Below are 23,822 nucleotides of genomic sequence, written 5' to 3'. Positions count from 1 at the left end.
ATCTTGTGTAATGAAGATGCAAGTTTCGCACTTTAAAATTATCGAAGCTTTACCTACCCGCCTTGCCCTCCATACTCCACGAATTCACAACTCACATCCTTGACCGACGCATTTAGCACGTCGTTGTGTTTAAAAGTCAGTTTCACTGGTGCATTGTCTGGCAGAGGAAACTTTGGCTTCGGATGTACCGTACTTGAGAGTATGACACTGTGTAGTGACCGACCTTCAACACTGAAAAGACAGGTGAGTTGTTTTTTGTAATAAAATATATTGAGCAGCTGCCTAACGAATCCAGGGACCAAGACACATTTCTAAATTTGTACAAGGCAGAAATCTGCTTTTTTTATCAAACGTACTTGTTGGAGCTTCACGTCTTCGATCTCTTGTGTGGCTGACAATTATGGTTGGGGACCCACTTACCAAAGTCCTGTTCCAGGCTTAGCAAGAAAAGCTTAGAATGCCGCTAAATACTTGTTATATCCCTATACACACCATCGGTGTGAAATCGCGTTGCTACAGTACAATCCACTGAAAAATATCTTCATAACAACAGCAATAAACATACCTTGTATTTGCTATTTCCATGGCGACGCTCGGATTTGAGTATTTGACATTTACAAAGTAGCCAGTCCCTTAAGAGTACAATGAAATTCAATCAGTGACTCATACGAAACGCGACTTATTATTCTCTAGCAGGTCCTTCATTATAAAGGAACTACAATAGCGTTTAGAAATGGAGAATTTCGATACATTCCTGTCATTTTCTAATCAACATAAATTGCCAAAACGTGTAACTTCTTCCCATAATGATACATGCCGATCAGTTTATTGGCACTTAAGTGTCACTCATTTCTGCTACCAATAAAGCAAAACACATGCTCTTCAGAAAACTTCGCCTAATGGGGAATACAATTTATCTTAGAAAATATGTACTGTTTCTGCTTTAATAGATCGTCCAAATCCATTAATAGTGATTAGCTTACTGTCGCAATATCAGTGTTCTCTGCACACCGTCGAGTCTATCTAGTTGTCGTTTCTGTTTTTGCCGAGAGATGCAAACTTTCTAACGAAAAGGCTTAGGAGTGCTTAGGTCATTTTGTTTGAATGAGTCCGATCAATTAAAACAACACGGTCTTTCGAGTCAAAATAACTGCCCTCCACACAGTAACACCTAGAAAGTACACCTCAGTGGTTGTAAAATGTGCAGATAATCACATACCGAAAGGCAAACATAAAGACTTTAACTTACAACCGATACATGAATACGGGAGAAATATTACAGAAGAAGGTTGCGTAGCTTAAGAACTATTCAACAATGAGACTGCCTGATAACTTTTGCCAATGACAATGGATGTCAAACTTATTCCGTTAGCAAAGCGCAGCAAGCAGCAAAATTATTTCATTATTTTTAGCCTTTTTCACGTATGATGTGACATGACTGTAATGATTGCTGAGTGTCGTAAGTTTTTTAATTACAGCGTTTGTTGCATGTCTTTATGTGTTCTTTGTATTTTGCCAGTATTTGAGAAATGTGTTCGTTTTAAAGCTCATCCTGTCACTTGGCTTCGTGTTTTGAATCAGTATGAATAAATTAATATAATAAATATATCGAGCAGGGAACCAAACTATTACACACATTAACGTTTGATAAGTTACCACTGCTTTAGATGCACGTGAGTGTACAAAATAAATGATCAGATAAATATTACCATTCGCCACAATGAAGCTGCACTTAAATAATTACGGAGAATTTAACTATAGTTTTGGTTTATGCTGTAAACGTATTTGACTATTTATACAGCAGATATGTTGAAATAAAGGTGCAATGGCGATTTTGGATTTATTTACTCTGGCCTTTATCAATAGGAGTCTATCAAACAAATCAATTAGATCCAAGAAGTACGAGACAATGGATTTTTAAGTAAGTTTTTGGGGATTAAGAGTCAATAATCAATTGACTACAACAGTCATAACTCACCCGTTGGCAAAACTTGTCTCGGTAACGTTATGTTGTCTCCATCTAAAGAAGAGGCATCTGTAGGAAAGATGTATTCTTCGATGTCCTCCCTGACAAAACTAATCAGTTCCATACTGACACCTGTAAGATACCATTTAAGAATAGTATATCCTCGTTATGACCATTCCTCAAAAGACTAAATTACTTGGCGCTCTCAGATACTGTTCATCCTTTCTGTAGTCAAACCTTCACCCTCTTTTGCTTGATTTTTTGTTATTCGACAAGGTCACTTACGGCCAAAACCTATGCAGAAACCTACCAAGTTGTTCACCTACCTGGTCTTTACCTTCGAAGTAAATACATAACTATGTACACTTTGTGCGAGATCATATCAAACAGAGGTTCATTGCAATTTTATTTTAAAATTATACGGGTGGCTCTTCAATAGAAAGGGCATTTGACAGAAAGTCACAGAGAAAAGGGTTTGATTTGCCAAATATGAGTTGAATATGACTGAATATTAATAAGGTTAACGACTCTTACATCGTTTACTTTGTGGTTAAAAGTTAATAGCACGACGTATAATCGTCGGTGCATATTGGCGACCATATAACTTCAGGGAAGCTTGGCTTTGTCCGAGGAATAAAAGGAGTCAGTTGGTGGATAGAAGGTAAATTGAAAGTTTTCCAATCTTTAAGCAGAAGAAATAAAGTGTAAATGATGCCACTTTTCACTTCTTTGTATGTTATAATGAAGCGCGTTTTACGATGAAATACGTGTTAAACAACAAAGCTGTTTAGGCCTTATTTAGATGTGTTGTTACAGTATGCACAAATAGGTGGTAGAGTAATTACGGTCACCTTTTGAGCTGGTCTAAGGCTAAAGATGATCTAAGTGGTATCATACCTAGATTCTTTGCTTTTTGAGGCTGTTTCAAAGGTTCCTGCTTTCATTAGTTGTGATGGATAAATACAAGACAAGAATGGTTAATAATCATAGGCGACTGGAAAATATGATTTTGATACGCAGGCTGGATGAAAGGGAAAGCAGCGGTAACGTGTAATAAGTTTTCTTCCTGATCTACAAAATAACACGTACCTTTCATATCTGTATGAAACGAGATTTGAATTAAATTGGGAGAATATGATCTTTTAATTCTTTAAATTTATCAAACGTTTTAGGTGTCCTATAACTGAAAGTTGAAATATAACAAATTATAAATTAATAACACTGTATTACAGAAATGACAAGTAGATGAGCTTACACTTTAGATTAAACCAACATTAGTAAAATATCCGATTATCCAGGATTAGTAGCAATCGTGTTAGTTGAAAATGCATTCCACCCTGTCAAGTAGCTTTCAAATGTTCTTTGGTTTTATTTTACAGCTAATGCAATGTCAATAACTTCTGGCATAATGGTTGTTATGATAATAATTGCCATAGTGTGAAAGAGCGTAGGAGACCGATATCCGCTTAATTCATTTGTTAAAGTATTCTACTTACCGAGGTCGTTAGACGCTAGTCGAACTTTGACCGTCTCATTGTCAATGTAGCGATCACGTATTGTTTGATTTTATTTTACAACTAATGCAATGCCAATGACTTGTGGCATTACGGTTGTTATGATAATAATAACCATAGTGGGAAAGAGCGTGATGAAAGCTTACGCGACCGTCTTCCGCTTAATTCATTTGTTAAAGTATTCTACTTACCGAGGTCGTTAGACGCTAGTCGAACTTTGACCGTCTCATTGTCAATGTAGCGATCATGGATTGTTTGTATGATATGTAAGCCAAACGCCTCTATCTTTCGAAGAGTATCATCACAGTTAGCTTGGCAGAAAGTGACGTTATCCTGAAAAAAAAAACATAAAGCACACAAAACAATGACATTAAAGGTAAAGTGGAAGGTACAGAATAAAGTGTTTGGTTCTCTACTAACAAAGGCGCACACCCTTCAGAGTGATTATTTTAATAAAACTCAAAGATTGGCGTAAAATGTGATGGACATGGGAAGGTAAAACTAGGCGTTCAAAAGTTTTCCAAGTGACTGTCAGATGCAAATCACTTAAAAATTAATCGCGAGTGATTATGGATAGATGAGAGACATATATATCAAAAGACATACAGAGATATATGGATACGAGGGACAGATAGATAGATAGGAAGATAGATAAATAGATAGAGACATAGATACATATATACATAGATACATATATACATACATAGATACATACATAGATACATACATACATACATACATACATACATACATACATACATAGATACATACATACATACATACATACATACATACATACATACATACATACATACATACATACATACCGTTTTTGTTTTGTCAAAAAGTGCCGCTAAACCCCAATTGAAGGCTTCTTCGAAGTCTTTAACTATGTCCTTATTACGTGTTCCATGTGTCCATGCAGAAAGTTCAGCAAACTAATGTATATTACATACATGAATGTAAAATAGCAGAAAATCAGTCACTTTTACCTTACATTAATGGTGTGCCCCTAATTATGCATCACATACCAAACGAATCACAATAAGTTTATAATTTTTAGTTGCGCCGTAGGCACGATTAATATATGAACTTATTACAAAGTACAGAATCAATGAAGAATGGTATCTACTATTTTGATTTGTGACTAAACTTTAGGCCTATATTTCTTTTGCTTCTGATCGTATGTGCAGTGGATCATAAGTCATGTGAAAATAGCACAACGATGACAGTATCTGAAGTATCACTTGATGCGAGTTCTTCACAATCCCGCTGTGAAAGTTTCGCTTGCTAGAATACACGTCCTCTGATGAGTCAAAATTCCAGTGGCTCATGAAATAAGATTAGATTGAAAGTAATGACGGCCCAATGTCCACCCTACCCTTTGATGCCAAGCAGATCCATTCAATGGTGGCGGACATCTGTTTCCATCGATGGTGTCCTTGGTCAAACATGGGAAAATGTCACGACCTTGAAAATGCATCATATTAAGAATAAGTTTCATACTTTAAAATGTACCCTAGTTTACGTAGACAATAACTATATCATGACAAATATGTACATTACTCTTGTTTTGGACTTTCCTACTTGCATACTGAGGTCGGACTGATAGGATAAAGATTGCTAGGTCGGAATTTTTCATGATGTCAACATGACGTCAACATGACGTCACATTTCCACAGTTACTGTAAGACAGACGCTAAGACTAAACTAGGACATTCTACTCATCTGCTCTACAATAAGCGATTATAGAAAGAGCCGGAAATAGCCATCAATACATTGGTTTGCGTTGATCCAATGCAATACTGAAACATGGCATACTGTCTAAATTGAGGAGATGCCAACACTGTCAAACGTAAGTATCGCCTAGCTTTTTTATCAGTCGATCACAAAGAAATCAACTCTTGAAAGTTGAAACGCTGTCTCCAAGGAGGTTCAACACAACAGCTTCGCACAAATAATCCTTTGCAAGTAATTCGTTTTGAGCAGAATGTATGAAGATGTTGGTGTTGCTTGAACTAGTTTGACTACGTCCTATCTCCTTTAAGACAATGTGTCAAATTTAGCAGAAGATATTTCTTTGTTTCTTTTATACCTTGACGATAATTACGCCCGGCAGTGTACTAAACTCTTCGATTTTAACAATTTGTCCACTTCCGTATCGCCAACGGTTCAATGCAAAACCACTATAAACCAAACAGTAGATTTAGTTTGTATCACTTAAGCGATTTCATCAGTTTTTCTGATGTGTTATTAACATCATGCTTCAATTGCATTAACATTGCAGCAGATTATGTTAAAATGTAGCCTGTGAAAAGTGATTGTGCGCTTTCATATTTTATAACATTTTATATACTCCTTTTCTTTGAAAAAAAAGATCAATGTGTATTATTTAATTTTCTTGTGTTTTGCACACAATGTTGATAAGAGCTCTTTTTGAGAAGAAGACTGAAATTAGACAAATTTATACTTTTCAGATATCACTTGTGACATTTAATTGGAGTCATACATGTTGTGACTTTTGTCTTGGTGGCAAGAGAGAAACATTTGTTCTTGTGCGCAAGAAGGGTTATGAGTGCTTCTCATTACCAATGTCTATTTCTGTATCCATTGCACAACGGAAACACGAACAATTGCTTGAACCTAAAACGAGAGATAATAACAAATACAGTCGATTGCCTGAAATCAAATTGTAAAATGATATCAATTCTGAATGGTAGACATATCTTTTATCAAACCATTTGCATAGCTGTATGCCTTTTCTCGGTTGCTATATGTGTATAATGCCAGAGCAGTCACGTTAAGATATACTGTCACCTGTTCCAATTTTGCCACAGTTACCATGGAGAGAGAAAATCTAACCAATCACAAATTTTTAGCGGGTGGCCGCTTTTTGAAAACGACGCCCTCACATGGGCATTTCAAATATCAAGGAAAGCCAGTTTGATCAAAAAAATAATTCTGTCTGTCTCTATCATGCACTAAAATCGACTCGATCGGCTAATACGACTTTCAGATTCTATTTTCTCGACGATGTGTTTTATAGTGTGTGTCCAAGTAATCGTGCCACTAAGATACAACCTACCGTCTGTCAGTAGCATTTCAAAGGCTTTTTTGGTAACGTTCATAGGGAACATAGAAACTGAAGTTACTGGGTGAATCAAAATAAGAGAAATACGTTAAGTCTGTTCACAATGCACAGAGATGTCTAGCCATTGATCTATCCGTCAATCTAGCAATACACCGTTTTTGCATACGTACTGTTACCTAGGTATCACGTGAACACTGTTGCATACACGATGAAACGTCATGTCTGATGCATAAATGTGTGTATACATTATCATATTCGCAAACCAATATTAAAAAATTGCAATATGCTGATTACGTTCAATATAAAAATGTCCCGACAGAACAATTAGCAGTAAAATTCGCAATTCGAAGATAAAATGTAATAACTTTGTGTCCTTCTAAACTATTATGACACTAACTGGCGCAAAAAATATGGCAATAGCTGTTCATGTACGACGTAACTGCCGATATATACGTTGCAAGGATTTGAAGCATATATGTTTGGTCGACATAGGTATGGGAAGAGTAGAGTTTTGGTTTAACAAGTTTCATGATCATATTAAAACGTAATAAACATACTGTAATGGGATCACTTCTCCGATCTATTGATTATCGCACATCGTCTATCGTAAGCAGTAAGCCGCAGCCGGTATCCCTTCAGAAAATTACAATAATTACCGTCACGTCTCAATTTTCGTTTGATTAAGGCAAAACAACCCATCATGGTACAAAAGGCATCAGATACAAATCTTTTCCGAACATTCTTATCTTTTTAGGCCTGGACTCTAAAGTTACTGTGCTTTTGATCAGATTTTTGAAAATCTAACCATCAATGAATACGGGAATCAGTCATAATCACACTGAATTTGTTGACTTCCAATTTCATAACCGTTATGCCAACAAACATGCGTCTTTTTTCGCATTTTACATTACTCTTACATTTCATTACTCTTTTCAAATATACTCACACTCTTTGTCGTGTCTTCTGTTATTGACATTTGAGCAGCTACATTGGTATAAACCTACGTCAGTGTAACATAACGATGCTGTAAAAGATACATAAACTGGCGTTAAGAGACCAATTCTAAATTATATGACAGTCATATTTTTCGCTCAGGGACAAAATAAATCTACGCTTACTATGTAAATATTTCAGTGATATGGCAATGTTCGAGAATGTTAAAGGCCTTTAAATATATGGAAATAAAGACGAGAAAATGTAGATGGACAGTTAATGTTCTGGAATTTCATTCTTTTCAGTTTTCTTGATTTGCAATTTTGTCTACTTAGTTCATCGTTAACAGCACTTCTATCAAACCTGTATCTAAAAGGGAAAACCGTTTCTAAGGCAACTGTGTCTCTTTTGATAAAATGACTCAGAAATTGTTCGAGAGTAGTTTCGTTTACCATCTCAACGCAGTTAAGTATTACTATGTTTGCATTTTGCGTACCTTCTTGTTCATTTCCCAAGTGATTACTTAATATGAGTATTGATAAATCTAATTTTCAATGACTTCATCGTCCTTTCCCTCATATTACACTTACAAGAATAACTAATTACAAATGATAAGCAAGCATGCTACCTTTACAAATATACAAGGTAGCTGGTTCAGATGATATCAAGGGGTGTTCACCAAACTGCATTAGAATGCAAGAGTATGATCCAGTGTCGCTCAGGCGGGCTTGGGATATTTGTAGATTGAACTCTCCCATGTAATGTTTACCAACGATGTCAAACCTTTCTGGCACATCAATAAATTTGAAAATCTCATCATCTTCGAAAAGCCAGTCTTTGTTCCTTTTCCAGTGGAGACGACCAGCTTTGTTATCCACGCTACATGGAAGCACCACGGTGTCGCCCTCGAAAGCATATGTGTCCTCAGGTACAATGCGGAACGATTGCAATTGTTCACGCGAAAGGGGTGTTGGCGAGTCTTGCGTTAAACCTTGATGGACTAAAATACATCAAACGGTCAAATAGATATTGAAGTTAAAACACACACACACACACACACACACACACACACACACACACACACACACACATATATATATATATATATATATATATATATATATATGTGTGTGTGTGTGTGTGTGTGTGTGTGTGTGTGGGTGTGTGTGTGTGTGTGTGTGTGTGTGTGTGGGTGGGTGTGTGTGTGTGTGTGTGTGTGTATCATATCATATCATATCATATCATATAAACACATCTAGTATGCTTCGCACCTATTACTCGAGATTCACGCATACACTCGATCGTTTAAGACGTACATTTTATGGTTTAACTGTATGAAATTCCCTTTTGGTGCTAACATACAACTAACAAGTTGTGTTAAATCATTTGCTAAGTTGGTTTGGATGGAAATTTGACAAGTAAAATTTGTTTTCTCGTCAGCACCACGATACAAACTCGTTCGTTGTGTGATTTCATAAAATTTTCCACATCCTGTATGCAGTTGTAGCTTAATAAGGGGCTAGAGTCCTCTAGGGTTCAGGCCTTATAGTAATTGTGGAAATTCAGCAAACTTTCTTCTTCTTGCTTAGTTTTTTCAATAATTGAACATCATTTGCTGTAACGCATCTGTCTGATTTCATTGATGCTTTTCGTCTCAACATTTGAATTGCTTTGATATGTACTTTTCTGTACAGAAGTTTAATTTTAGTAATAAACTTCATTTGAAAAATCAAAATCTTCTTCTTCGTCTTCTTCGCTTACTCTTTTGCCGGGCTGTAACTAAAAACCGTTTGAAACACCTAGTTTCAAACTTATTAGGCCTGTTGGGCCTTATAAATACCAGTGCACGTGATCTTTTAAATTTCGGTAGGTCATGTGACCTTTCTGCCATCTTTGGTTGAAATATTGAATTGGCGTTCATTTGCATAAAATTACATTGATCAAAAAATTGTTAACAGTAATTTAAGATAATATTACCATAATGCTATAAACAAAACTTTAATGTCATTCTGGAGAAGAAAATTCTTAAGTTATTTTTTTATATCGCATGATCATTAGTCATGCACAATTACTGTATCTCAGAAACTAAGAAAGCCTAATGTTTAGTTCCTCTCCCATAAGTCGGTACCGGAATAATTTTTTTGGACAGTTTTTGGATTTCCTTCAATGACCTTTTACCTTCTACACAGTATCTTGGCTCCCATTGGAGAACTGTTGCACAAAATGTTTTCTTATTCGGTATATAGTTAAAACTTAAGAACCCCATTGTTCGTATGGTTACTAGGCCAACGGATTACATGACCTGGTGGAAATCTTGGATTGAATAATTAAAATCCATCTCATGTGCCAGAATATTGTCAATCACAATTCTGTAAAAACACATTGTAGATCATTTTGCCAGGATCCTATACGTTCAATTCCCATGTCCTAAAATCAAGTATAACCCTCGAGAGCTTTTCAAGTGTGTATTTTCGTATTTTTTTTCCATAGATGGGCAGGTTACCGGCCCTGTCGAGTCCGAGAAATAGACTTTAAACTATTATTTTTCAGAACGTTTCTGTGGACTTTGACCCGCCCTGAACCTCCGCAGCTTATTTAGGTTAGGCAACCAGTGAGGCATCAAATTACAAGCCTAAATTTTAGGCTACTCTCTAACCTTTACCCTCTCTATATCCCCTCCTTCATTGATTATGTACATATCTAATTCTAGTCGACAAGATAGGGCTATGGTGCGATTTTTGGCACACAGAGATAAATATTGAGCATTTTTTTCAGCACATTTCACATAACAACACATAACATTCTGCACATTGATTGAGTCGGATAAATTTTACACCGACCAAATGTTTTCGTTGAATTCCGCACAAATACTAATAGTGAACGAAATTCTTGATTTACATTCAGTGTATTTAAGTATGTTGACGTATAAGGAACACAAAATTAATTGCATACGTAACGTATATCTTTGTATATGGAACATTTCGATACGTTTATATACATAGCGTATATCTCAGCAGGCCAGGAGTATTATGTAATGGAGATCTTTGCACACTTGGTGTGCTCTTTACTTAAGCATTTTTAGCTCAAGTGTTCGCACAGGTGGGCTTCTGTCATAGCGATATCTGTCTGTCTGTCCGTGTGTGTGTGTTTGTCTGTCTGTCTGCCTACCTGTCTGTCTGCCTGTCTGTTTACATGATAACTAAAAAACGCCTGAACAGATTCAAGTCAGGCTTATTAGACAGATATCACATGCTACTTGCAAGAACTGATTAGATTTTGGTTATTGTGGCTTGCATATTAATGCAGTTATGCAATATCAATTTTTTTTCATATACTGGTTTCCCTATGGAGACAATTATGACAGTGTCGACATATATCAAGAAACACTGCACAAAATTACAAGAAACTTTTCACAAATGACAATCTCAGAACATTATGATGATACTTTGAGTGTCATGTCAATTATCGGTTCATTTGCATATTTGATCAACTTTTGTAATAAGTGAAATAACTCTAAAATTACTGCACCATATTATATGATACATGCAACAAATCTTGATATGATATACATCTAATTGTACTTAAAAAAGCTTTGGGCAGTGTCAAGTTAATATAGCTCATTTACATATTTTATGAAGTTCTGTAATTAGTTATGTAACTCCGAAATAACTGCACCAAATTTGATGAATTCTGCTGCAAAAAACTGATCCGACACATATCTAACTGTGGTGTAAAGCATATAGTAGTGTGAAGTTAATTAAGGGTTCATTTGCATATGTAGTGAACATTTTGATTAGGTATAACACTCTAAAAGTACGGCACCAAATTTGATGAAACCTGCTACAGATATTGATCTGAGAAATATTTAATTGTACTTAAAACAATTGGGCAGTGTCAAGTTAATAAATCGGTCATTTGCACATTTTATCAAGTTTTGTAATTACGTATATAACTCCGAAATGCCTGCACCAAATTTGATGAATTCTGCTGCAAAAACTGATCCAACACATATCTAAATGTGGTGTAAAGCATATAGTACTGTGAAGGTAATTAAGGGTTCATTTGCATACATTATGAACTTTGTTATTTGGTAGATAACTTTAAAAATACGGCACCAAATGTGATGAAACCTGGTACAGATATTGATCGGATATTGTACTGAAAAAATTGGGCAGTTTCAACTTAATAAATCGCTCATTTACACATTTTATGAAGTTTTGTAATAAGTCCTTTAACTCCAAAATAAATGCAACAAATTTGATATAATTTGCAGCAAATACTGATCCGACAGATATCTAACTGTGTCGTAAAGCATTGAGCAGTTCGAAGTTAATTAAGGATTTAATTACATATGTAATGAACTTTGTAATTAGGTATATAACTCTAAAAGTACGGCACCAAAATTGATGAAACCTGTTACAGATATTGATCTGATAAATATCCACTTGTGCTATGAAACATTGAGCAGTGTCAAGTTAACTAAGGGTTCATTTTCATATTTAATGAACTTTGCAATTAGTGATACTACTCCAAAATGAAGCATTACATTTTATGAAACGTGTTACGTATGTTGATCTGATAGATATCGTATTATCCCATGAAGCGTTGAGTAGTGTCAGGATAATAAAAAACTCATTTGCATATTAAATTAAGTATTGCAAATAGTGATGTTTACTCTGAGAGTACTGTGCGAAATTTGATAAAACCTGACAAATATAATGATATAACGGATATCTGATTGTTCTGTGAAGCATATTACTATTTATGAACCTGTTGTAAAACACGTGAGCACATTCAGTTCACAGCTGGTATTAGTATACTTACCCGTATACTTAAAGTATTTGAGCAATGTACAGAATCAGCATATGTGTATATATTGTTGTATATCAAGCATTTTGCCAAGTGTAAGTGATGTCAATATCGGCACGGAAGATTTTTTTCTCTTTCGCAATACAAAACTCTAATTGAACTTCACACTATAATACTATTGCTAATATCTGCGATGGTATCCTTGGCACTCTCCTGACAGCTGTCAGTAAAGCACTCCCGTAAGTCGCAGTAAATCTCAGGTAATAAGTCTATCCAGTCTATCCAGGGCTGGACTAAATATAGTAAAGATTTCAAGCAACTCCATGCAATGCATTCTTCTTATGGTGGAACTCTGGTAGCTTACGGCAATTTTCGATTTTAACCACATAATATCAATTAATGAATCATCTATTATGTGCTGATCGATGATATCTTATTAATTTGTCCCTGTGTAAATTGTGTCAATAACTTTATAGATATTTTCGTCTGCTTTAATGATCAGCATGAAATTATTTTTAATCCGGTAAAATAGTACTTCTGACATTTCAAATATGTTTCAATGGCACGAGCCTGTCTTTTCTAGACAAACATTGATACCTTGGTGATACTTATGATTGCTTTGGCGACGCCAACATTGACATTTAGCGTCAAATGAGATCATTTTACACTCTTCGATTTAAACATTTTTTAATTGTCTAAATAAGGTCAAAATTCCTAATTTTAAGCAATTGCTGACCATGTGTTGCTTGCATTGATGGAAAGTTCATTCGAAAAGGTTTACCAGTAATTTTCAGAGAGCTTAAAACAATTCCTTTAGAATACCGTTTGGCGTCGAGAGATATTCAGCATTCCCAATACTTTGTCAAGATTAATATTATTGTGTTTGAATGTAAGCAAAGAGCTTTACGCTCGAAATTTACTGTGGGTTGAAGAAGAGGGAAAACTCCCCATTATCTTTCCGTCCGTGTGTGTTTTTGAACAGTGTCTTTTGGAAATGACAGTTTTCAGGATGTTTGTAATCAGCCATTTATCTGCCTTGTTTGCTTTTTATCCCTGTTTTCGTGATCTAGTCGGAAGGTAGGGTTCCCATGCACCCCATGGATGTATTTTTTTAACCTACATTTTTGTAATCCTTAGGGTCTATATTTAATGAATTTTGATGTTCCCAAAATCAAATCGTGTCCCATGGGGTTCATTTGGCGCCATCTTTGCCGCCATCTTGGCCGCCATCTTGGATTTCAACAATGGGGTAGGGGTCACGTATTTACCGCTCGACGGAAACAGAAACAATAAAATACTATAAACGTTACATTTTTAGAAAGCCAAGATCATGGCCTTTTCATTGATATATAACTTAATAGGGATAAATTAATATTCGAACGTCGATTAGACTTTATATCGGCCATTAACCGTAAATCGTAAAATTTGCTAAATTTCACACCCAATAATTAAGTTCCCGTTCCTCCAAACAATTTTTCATAAGGTATTTATATATTTTTTGGAAGAACTCAGTGCAATAAACAAGAAAAACAACATTAAAAGTATGTGTCTTGAGATTTAGTGGGTGCATGAGCTTGTTTTCTTATTACGTGGTATGCCATATATCCGTGTGTAACATAAGGGATAGGGGTAATGTTTCCCTTTCTGTTTCGAATCAGAATGATAAAACCATAAAAATGTTACATTGTTTAAAAGTGCTGCATCAGATCTTTCTAAAAATATATAGATTTATGGGGAAAAGTTGCATATTAAAAGTTACAAAGCATAAACCTTTCGGTTTGTGTCGAATTTAAGTGATTTTTTTAAGAACGAAATTACAACATATGGGGTAGGGGTAATGTTTCCCTTTCTGCCTCGAGCCATGAATTATGAAACCATATAAATGTTATACTGTTTAAAAGCTCTGAAATAGGCCTTTCCAAACATGTATAGTTTTATTGGGATAGTCCATACTTTAAAGTTACAAAGCTTATGCCTTTCAGTTTGTTTCGATTTTAAATGATTTTTTTAAGAACGAAATTACAACATATAGGGTAGGGGTAATGTTTCCCTTTCTGCCTCGAGCTATGAATTATGAAACCATATAAATGTTATACTGTTTAAAAGCTCTGAAATAGGCCTTTCCAAATATGTATAGTTTATTGGGAAAAGTCCTATTTTAATGTTACAAAGTTTATGCCTTTCAGTTTGTGTCAATTTTAAGTGATATTTTAAGAACGAAATTACAACATATGGGGTAGGGGTAATGTTTCCCTTTCTGCCTCGAGCAATGAATTATGAAACCATGTAAATGTTATACTGTTTAAAAGCTCTGAAATAGGCCTTTCCAAACGTGTATAGTTTTATTGGGAAAAGTCCCTATTTTACAGTTACAAAGCTTATGCCTTTCAGTTTGTGTCAATTTTAAGTGATTTTTTTAAACAAAATTATAATATAAGGGGTAGGGGTAATGTTTCCCGTTCTGCCTTGAACCATGAATTATGAAACCATATAAATGTTATACTGTTTGAAAGCTCTGAAATAGGCCTTTCATAACGTGTATAGTTTTATTGGGAAAAGTTGCATATTTGAAAGTTACAAAGCTTAAGCCTTTCAGTTTGTGTCAATTTTAAGTGATTTTTTGAACAATATGCACAAAACAGTTAGCCCGTTGGCCAGGTATCGAAATCATCCCCTCTAAGGCATTTTACCCACTATGATTTTCTGTTAGCTAGTATTCTCAGCTCTCATAAATTGCTTATTTTCCATTTAACTGATGGTGTGTGGGAGTGTAACGACTTGTTGTGAAGGGCTGTCACGCCCTCAGTAGTAAAATAGGAATGGGTTAGGGGTAACATATTTACCGCTAGTCGGAAACAAAAACAAAAAAGTACCATAAACAATACATTCTTAGAAAGGCCAGATATAAGCTTTTTACTTTTTTGATAATTATTTGACTTTAGACGGCGCCAATATTCCGTATGTACATGGCGGTCAGTAGCCGAATCATTCACATAATGAACGTTGATATGGCCTGAAACTTCGGTAAATTCATTCGAGCAAACTCTTGTTTGATTTAGTTGATAGTGTTCCTTTCTTTTTATTTCGAGTATTTGCCATGGCATGACTGAAACGAACCTGGAAACAAAGGCTGTACGTATCTATATTAGTCCGAGCCTGAGCGTGATCTGAGAGCGAACAGATCCGCAGATAATGCGAACGATCGCAACTGTTACCAACAGACTCATTATGCAGAGCCATGTCCCAAAACGCCCAACCAAACTTGGCACTAATCATGATCCCAGTCCATTTCGAGCCGGGCTTTAAGGGAAGTGCGGTGGCCTTTGAAAGACCCTTTGGTTTGGTTTTGTACCGTAGAATAGGAAGAAAACCCGACCTATCGTCGTTACTGTGAATGTTTTGTGTTGTTTTAGCCTCTTTTTGCCTATTTGAAGAATCGTCTTTGCAGCCTCCAATCCTGCGTTCTGTGTAGCGAGTGTCTTCGATCGCTCTCTTAAGTTTGTGATGTACAACTGTCTTGAGTCCCGGTGCTTTATTGGGTGTAAAGGTAAATAGTTAGAGATCAGGGTGATAAATTGGTTGCCGCAGTGTCTTTCCAGGTGTTGCCGCTTTTGAAGGAATTCAACACTCGGTATTTTGGCCTGGTAAGTAATCTTTAAGGTGTACCTGTAAGCTACGTGGTACTGAATAGGGCCCACTTACGTTTCAACACATTCGATACTCTTGGCTTTCGCTTATACCCCGTGGTATGAGTAACTAGGATCGGAAATGGGAAAGGCTTAATATATATCCATCTTTGCTAATATTAATTCTCGTTTGGCTTACAGATGGCCACCTCTACTTGTTTCGGTGAAAATTTGACTTTCAATTGGACAAAACATTGAGTATGACTTTCTTCTGTGTGTTATTTAGGCCTATGAAAAATATGAAAATTGCATACATGTTGTTGTCAAATATCTCAAATCTTAGATTGTAAGAGATAGGCTTAGGCTTCCCTGTAATCATACAAATGAGTTAAATGAAGAGAATGGTTGACACTATAGAAAGACTTATCTCGGACTGCGGGGACCTAACTATAAAAGAACAGCACAGAATACTTGCCGGATGTATTGACTGTTCATGTATAGTACAGGCAGTACTGTACAACATGGAATGTAAAACATACAAATCAAAGACGTGGCAAATTTTCTCAACTTTTCACAAAGTTTATATTCCATCATTACTATCAGGATTAGGATTTTCCTAATCTATAAATAAGCTATTACTTGATAACACCTTGATTCAGCATGACTAATATTTTGCATTTGCCACGCAACCGGCCATGCCCGTCCCTGGATCGCGAACAATGCCTTTAACGAAGCTTTTGAACGCTTTTTGTGAATTGTGTAAGAATGTCCTCTCTGTGGAGTATAATGTGTGAAGCCGTTGTCTAGCTCGCTTGACTCTGATGATTATGTTAACTTATTTTTTCTCAGCTGCTGGTGGCTGATCTAGCTCGAAAGTTAGATCAATCTAGTCTCTCTGATTCGATCATGCTGGTGGGAATGGTATCTTCAAGCATTGAGCCTAAAACGTCCGTTTGTAGGGTCTTTGCTTCAAAGACGTCAGGGTCTAACATTGGTTAAATGTCATCAATGATAAGAAACTAATGATAGATTCACTCACAAGGCATTTTAAACATTGAGGTGTCAATGGGAATATAAGCCTTTTTGGTCATTTTCTGAGGTTTGTCTCGCCTTCTTATTGCTTGGTGTAGAGAGTGTTTGTTCGCCTTCTGTTTACTATTTAGTTGCGTCATTTGAATGCGTTCTGTGACTTATGGCTCGGGTTTAGTTCCAGGAATTATTTGCTATTTAATTTTAGTACCCAGTCGAAAATGTAATCCTCATTGGGAGTATATAGTGTTCTGCGTTGTAAAATAATTTCGAAAAATTGGTTATGATCTCTTGTTTTCTGGTAAGGAAGGTAAAGTGTTGTCGATCCATCTTATCTTAGTATGGAGAACCTATATTGTGGATTAATGGTGATTGGTTTTGAGCGATAAAAGATTCTCTCGTGTTCTTGTGTGGTATTAAAAGTAACACTATTAATAGTGAGCCCTAATTTGCCCAGACGGTCACGTGACTGTGCATATATTTACGATATACTGTAAAGTTGGCCATTCCTATCTCCAATGTAGGTTTCTTTCACATTGTTTTTATTTTCATCACAAGTTTCCATATACTGATATAATATAGCGATAAACAACCCTATAAGTTGGGTACACTGTCACTCGAGCCGGTTTTAACCGTTTCACTCCTTATACACACGACCGAAGTTCGTGCGTATATGTTGTTTACCGGTCGAAACCGTGTGGTATCCTTTCAAAGTGGTACTTTATTGCTAATATATCTCTCGCGATAAAATTAGAGAAAAGGGATTGATTGTTGCTGCTGTCAAATCAACTTAGCATGACGACTATGACATCCACTTTAGTGTTTGTGGGTTCGGAATATATAATGTTTGACATAGTTTTTAACTTTCTTTCCCTAATTTGAGTTATTGAAATGAGTAAAACGTCTTTTATTAACCACCATTTTAACTTTTTAGTGCTATTTAATGCCTAGAGAGTATTTTTCTATGTTCCTTTTAACGAGTAAATGTCAGTAAAGTAACACAAACTTTTGAGTTTAGGCATTGTCACTGCATAATTTTTGAGTTTACCCCATCAAGCCATATCTTGTTGGAAAAACAACTGCGTTAGTGTTTCAGAGATATGATATTTATGTGGCTTCCTTATTTGCTGCGTTTGGTAGGAGAGGAAACATTATCCCTTAAATGTATATTATAGAGGGATGTACGGCATACCATATATATCGACGCACCCCATAAGTCTCAAGAAGATACACTCTTTTAATGTTTTTTACTTCTCTATTGCATTAAGTTCTTTCAAATGATATATAAATACCTTGTAAAAATTGTTTGGAGGAACATGAACTTAATTATTGGGTTTGAAATTAAGCAAATTTTACAATTTACATTTCATGTCCGATATAAAATCTAATCGATGTTTGAATATCGATTTATCCCCATTTAGTTGTATACAAATGGTAAGGGGATTATCTGCGCTTTCTAAGAATGTATTGTTTATGGTACTTTTTTGTTTTTGTTTCCGACTAGCGGTAAATATGTTACCCCTAACCCATTCCTATTTTACTACTGAGGGCGTGACAGCCCTTCACAAACAAGTCGTTACACTCTCACACACCATCAGTTAAATGGAAAATAAGCAGATTATGACAGCTGAGAACACTAGCTGACAGAAAAATCATAGTGGGTAAAATGCCTTAGAGGGGATGATTTCGATACCTGGCCAACGGACTAACTGTTTTGAGCATATTATTCAAAAAATCACTTAAAATTGACACAAACTGAAAGGCTTAAGCTTTGTAACTTTCAAATATGCAACTTTTCCCAATAAAACTATACACGTTATGAAAGGCCTATTTCAGAGCTTTCAAACAGTATAACATTTATATGGTTTCATAATTCATGGCTCAAGGCAGAACGGGAAACATTACCCCTACCCCTTATATTATAATTTTGTTTAAAAATCACTTAAAATTGACACAAACTGAAAGGCATAAGCTTTGTAACTTTAAAATAGGACTTTTCCCAATAAAACTATACACGTTTGGAAAGGCCTATTTCAGAGCTTTCAAACAGTATAACATTTACATGGTTTCATAATTCATGGCTCGAGGCAGAAAGGGAAACATTACCCCTACCCCATATGTTGTAATTTCGTTCTTAAAAAATCACTTAAAATTGACACAAACTGAAAGGCATAAACTTTGTAACTTTAAAATAGGACTTTTCCCAATAAAACTATACATGTTTGGAAAGGCCTATTTCAGAGCTTTTAAACAGTATAACATTTATATGGTTTCATAATTCATGGCTCGAGGCAGAAAGGGAAACATTACCCCTACCCCATATGTTGTAATTTCGTTCTTAAAAATCACTTAAAATCGACACAAACCGAAAGGTTTAAGCTTTGTAACTTTTAAATATGCAACTTTTCCCCATAAATCTATATATTTTTAGAAAGATCTGATGCAGCACTTTTAAACAATGTAACATTTTTATGGTTTTATCATTCCTGATTCGAAACAGAAAGGGAAACATTACCCCTATCCCTTATGTTACACACGGATATATGGCCTACCACGTAATAAGAAAACAAGCTCATGCACCCACTAAATCTCAAGACACATACTTTTAATGTTGTTTTTCTTGTTTATTGCACTGAGTTCTTCCAAAAAATATATAAATACCTTATGAAAAATTGTTTGGAGGAACGGGAACTTAATTATTGGGTGTGAAATTTAGCAAATTTTACGATTTACGGTTAATGGCCGATATAAGTCTAATCGACGTTCGAATATTAATTTATCCCTATTAAGTTATATATCAATGAAAAGGCCATGATCTTGGCTTTCTAGAAATGTAACGTTTATAGTATTTTATTGTTTCCGTTTCCGTCGAGCGGTAAATACGTGACCCCTACCCCATTGTTGAAATCCAAGATGGCGGCCAAGATGGCGGCAAAGATGGCGCCAAATGAACCCCATGGGACACGATTTGATTTTGGGAACATCAAAATTCATTAAATATAGACCCTAAGGATTATAAAAATGTAGGTTAAAAAAATACATCCATGGGGTGCATGGGAACCCTACCTTCCGACCCGACTATCGTGATCTTTGTTATCAGAGATGGTTAGAGAAACGAACTTATACCGCTTGAAGATTTCAAGTGTGCCTACGACCGACACTTCGAAGCTAAAAATGTAGTAGGTGGGATTTATGTTTATATATTGACATTACTAAAATCCGTCTGTATTTGAGTTCATTGTTATGCACGTAAGAATTCTGATCACGTTCCGAAAAAAAAAAACTTTTTTAGTATGTGTCTCTTGCGGAATTCTTATGAAAGTAAAGCGCGTGTCTTTTGAATCTGGAGTTTCATTGTTCGGCACACACGGATTTCTTGACTGTAACGTCTAAGTTGTTTTACTCTAACACACAATATCAAAGCAGAAGAAGATTGCCCCTCATTTTCTGATAGTATACCGAATGCTTCAAAATGAAAACACGGTAGCACAACTTTTACCTCTCGAAAAAAATGACAGTTGCAATATTTTTTTCTGATTCAGGCATTTGATAGGATCACAACTTTGCAGACCAGTTAAAATGGAGGAAGCTAACAGAGCGCACTACCTCCCAATGATCAACCACACCATAACGTTCAACCATTTTGACAAAAAGCGGCGTTATTTGTTAGGAAAAGTCATTTTTATCGGGAAAATCGGAATAAATGCAAAATTGAAGCAAGTCCTAATGGAAATGACCAAAATTCCATGTGCATTGAACCCAGATACATAGCTCAAGGTATGCGTCTAATTCGTTTTGAAGTTGTCACCGACAGCTCATCATTTTTTGAAAGCAGCAATAATTGTACCCCACGGGCCATGCGCGGGCTTTTTCTGTCGTGTTGGCTTCGGGCGCCTGTCGGGGCTAATGGTACACAGCATTCACGACAGAAAAAGCCGGCACAAGACCCTTTGGTAGCCCTGCGGATATGGCTGAAATGTCCAGATTTCGCTAAGTAACGCCGCCTCTCGACGTTGCCAAAACCGGACACTCGCAATACTCGTAGAGCTAGGCCCTTGGGCTACAATCATTGCAGTTACAGTATTGATGGTTTTTTTATGAATTCAACGCCGATCAACATCTTGTTACTTGTAATACTCATTGTCGACAACTGAAATGCAGATGTAGTTTCTAAGAGTGAGTTACTTAAAGGACTGGTCCTGCAAAATAATGCGATATGTTTTTCACTATCAATGCTGCCAATCAAAATATCTATTTTCGCTGTTTGTACGTACAAACTACGAAAACAATCGCATTATATCCAACAACGTCTTTGTATTTTGCGAGACATCAATAGCTGGAGATCACTGTTGGTTGCCTTTTCGTTGACTTACGTTCTTCTCTTTGTATTGTGCGATCTTTCGATGGATTAGTCAAGGGCAATAAGTATAAGCAGTTTAGCCTGTGTAGCAGGGTTGTGTATTACCAGTCCTGCCACGCAGAAGTACATATACGAAGGTATAACTGTTAGTCAAACGTCACACAGATTCTCAAATATGTTTTTCTAAGACTTTCTCAGAGACTCGCAGAGACCTATGCATGGATTGACCGAGACTGCAAAGTTTTTAGCCAATCATACGCTTCAATCGGGAAAGAATTAGTTTTTCGAGGGAATAAAGGTTCTGCTACACTATTTATTTCGTATGATAAAAGAACGTGCGGCAATCGACACATCCTTTGATGTCGTGTGTTAGCTAGAGTAAAACAGCATGCGCTGTAAAGTATGTTTAAAATTTTGAACATAATTATTAGAGAGCGGCATATGTGGTCTTTATTCTAAGCCGTCATTATTCGTAAATGAATAAATGAATAATTTATTTCTTATTCATAAACGCCCCGTTGAATCTTTTGAATCCAATTTTTGTACGGGTTCAGATTGCTCCATGAAACTTTTTCCTTATTTTTACCGATTGTCTTACGTCACTCAGCACCAAGCAAATTTGACTTTAGAGACTACTAAACAATAGTTACTTAAGTTTGTTATGCAAACGAAAAATTTTTGTTAAAAAATCTGATTATTGCATTTATTGGACCATGCAGAGTCAAGCCTTCTGAGAAGTTTTGAATGGAAAGATGATTAAGGTTGTTCCTGCATACTTTTACAATTTGTTTCTTGTTGTCCAGCTCTGGCCAATGTAATCGTGTACGAAGCGTACACAAAGTCAATTAACAGTGTAAGCAACAAAAGCATAAGTTAACATCCAGTGAGGTTTACCTCATAAAGTTTTTCAATCGAAATAAAGTAAAGATTGTAACCTACGGAAGTTAAATTAGGGGACTTCATCAAGGGGCAACATTTTACATTCTCGCATGAAACTACAAATGCGTTCGCTCTCTACACAGTATACCCTTCATCGCTAAAGCAAAATGAAGAAAAGCCCACTTTTACAGAAGTCCTGAATGCAGTCCTACAAGTAGGATTGCATTGCCTATGAAATCTTGCTAAATTTCTAGATGTCTTCTCAACAAAATTCTAGTAAAGGCAAACATTAAATGCAATAAATGAAGAGACTGAAATAATATAGCAAGGTAAGCTAAAAATGCACGTTATCTTTATATCAAATCAAAGAAAATTTGATCGGATTGCACATCCAAATGCAGAAACCTTCTACCTTTGACGATTCAAATGTCATGGTGAAAGTCTATGTAGAGAGACAGGAAATGCACATGGCCTATTCTTTTCTTCTTTTACAAATGGAAAAAACGTCATTCCTGTACAGGTGGAAGATTTGTTCGATATTGTTTGCATAATCTTTGACAAATGATTTGACATCGGTGAAAAAAAGAAGAAATTGTATTATAAAGTGGATTTATGCGAGTCAAATTGATTACAAGGCGAATACGTGAGTAAAGAAAGCACATTTTCATTGCTACCCTTGAAGCTCCTTCCTGATAAATGTTAATGCTGTTTCTTTGATTTAGCACAATGATAACGTCAATATGGACCAAGATCAAAATATGCTTAATATTAATTTAGAGGTTCCAAATTTCTAAAAAAGGTCCCTAAATGTAATTTGTTACAAAATGCAATATATTACGTCATATTGGTACTTACCTTGGCAATGAAGTATGAAAAGATGAAAATAGAGGACACACAAAGCTGCGATTCGAAATCTTTCCATCGTGACTGGGCACGAAACATCCCTCGGTGGTGTCAAAAACGGAATGTTGTCTCTGCACCACTTAGCTCAATGTAACGTATGTAATCGATTTAGGTTCTTGTTGCAAACATCGTCATTTAAATGGTCTTTTGTTAGACCAATCCATGTCGTCATGACGACAGTAGGTTATGAATCGCATTGTAATTGGATAAGGGAAACTATCAATCATGGAAATTGTTCACATAATTTTTTTCGATAGCAAAGACGTAATAAGAAGGGAAGCTTATTGCAACAAATGTATGTTTGTTGGCGGTTTTAGACAGGTGTAAATTTTGAATTGATGCTAAAGCATTCAATGTCTTCTACATCTAACGATGTACATAGCGTTTTTCGATGTTGTCTGCAAATTCATCCCATTTAGGGCTGCTCATTGTCAACACCCTAATGATATTGAATGGCAAAGTCACGTGTTTATTTTAACGTTTCAGTTTACGGCCAAACACGGAGAAGCAATGCTACATCGTTTTCACAAGCGTTCTGCCAGAGAATCACAGCTCAAAATATTCAACAGAGTCGACGCAAAGAAGAACAGAAATACGACACGGGTATAGATCCACACACTCACGACGGAGTGGACTGGTGAATATTATGAGCCTAAAATATTTTAGCCAATAGAATTGTAAAATATTATTCCTGTCAGCCCCTTTAAAAAGT

At 35.9% G+C, this 23,822-nt stretch overlaps 1 protein-coding gene across 1 annotated transcript in view; it reads right to left on the bottom strand.

Moving 5' to 3' along the window:
- The window catches only part of LOC139127834 (adhesion G-protein coupled receptor G2-like), a 44,967-nt gene that overhangs the window by 865 nt on the left and 20,280 nt on the right, over positions 1-23,822 (bottom strand). Inside the window, exons 12-14 of the mRNA XM_070693699.1 lie at positions 3,672-3,813; positions 3,056-3,064; positions 1,979-2,098 (exon numbers count right to left, since the gene is read on the bottom strand). Of these exons, the coding sequence (XP_070549800.1) occupies positions 1,979-2,098; positions 3,056-3,064; positions 3,672-3,813 (271 nt within the window). The remainder of the gene's footprint in view (positions 1-1,978; positions 2,099-3,055; positions 3,065-3,671; positions 3,814-23,822) is intronic.

The sequence above is a fragment of the Ptychodera flava genome, chromosome 3 (assembly GCF_041260155.1).
Source record: "Ptychodera flava strain L36383 chromosome 3, AS_Pfla_20210202, whole genome shotgun sequence".
NCBI classification, from domain to species: Eukaryota; Metazoa; Hemichordata; class Enteropneusta; family Ptychoderidae; genus Ptychodera; species Ptychodera flava.
The sequence above is the reverse complement of the archived record's forward strand: the minus strand, read 5'-3'. Positions and strand labels throughout refer to the sequence as shown.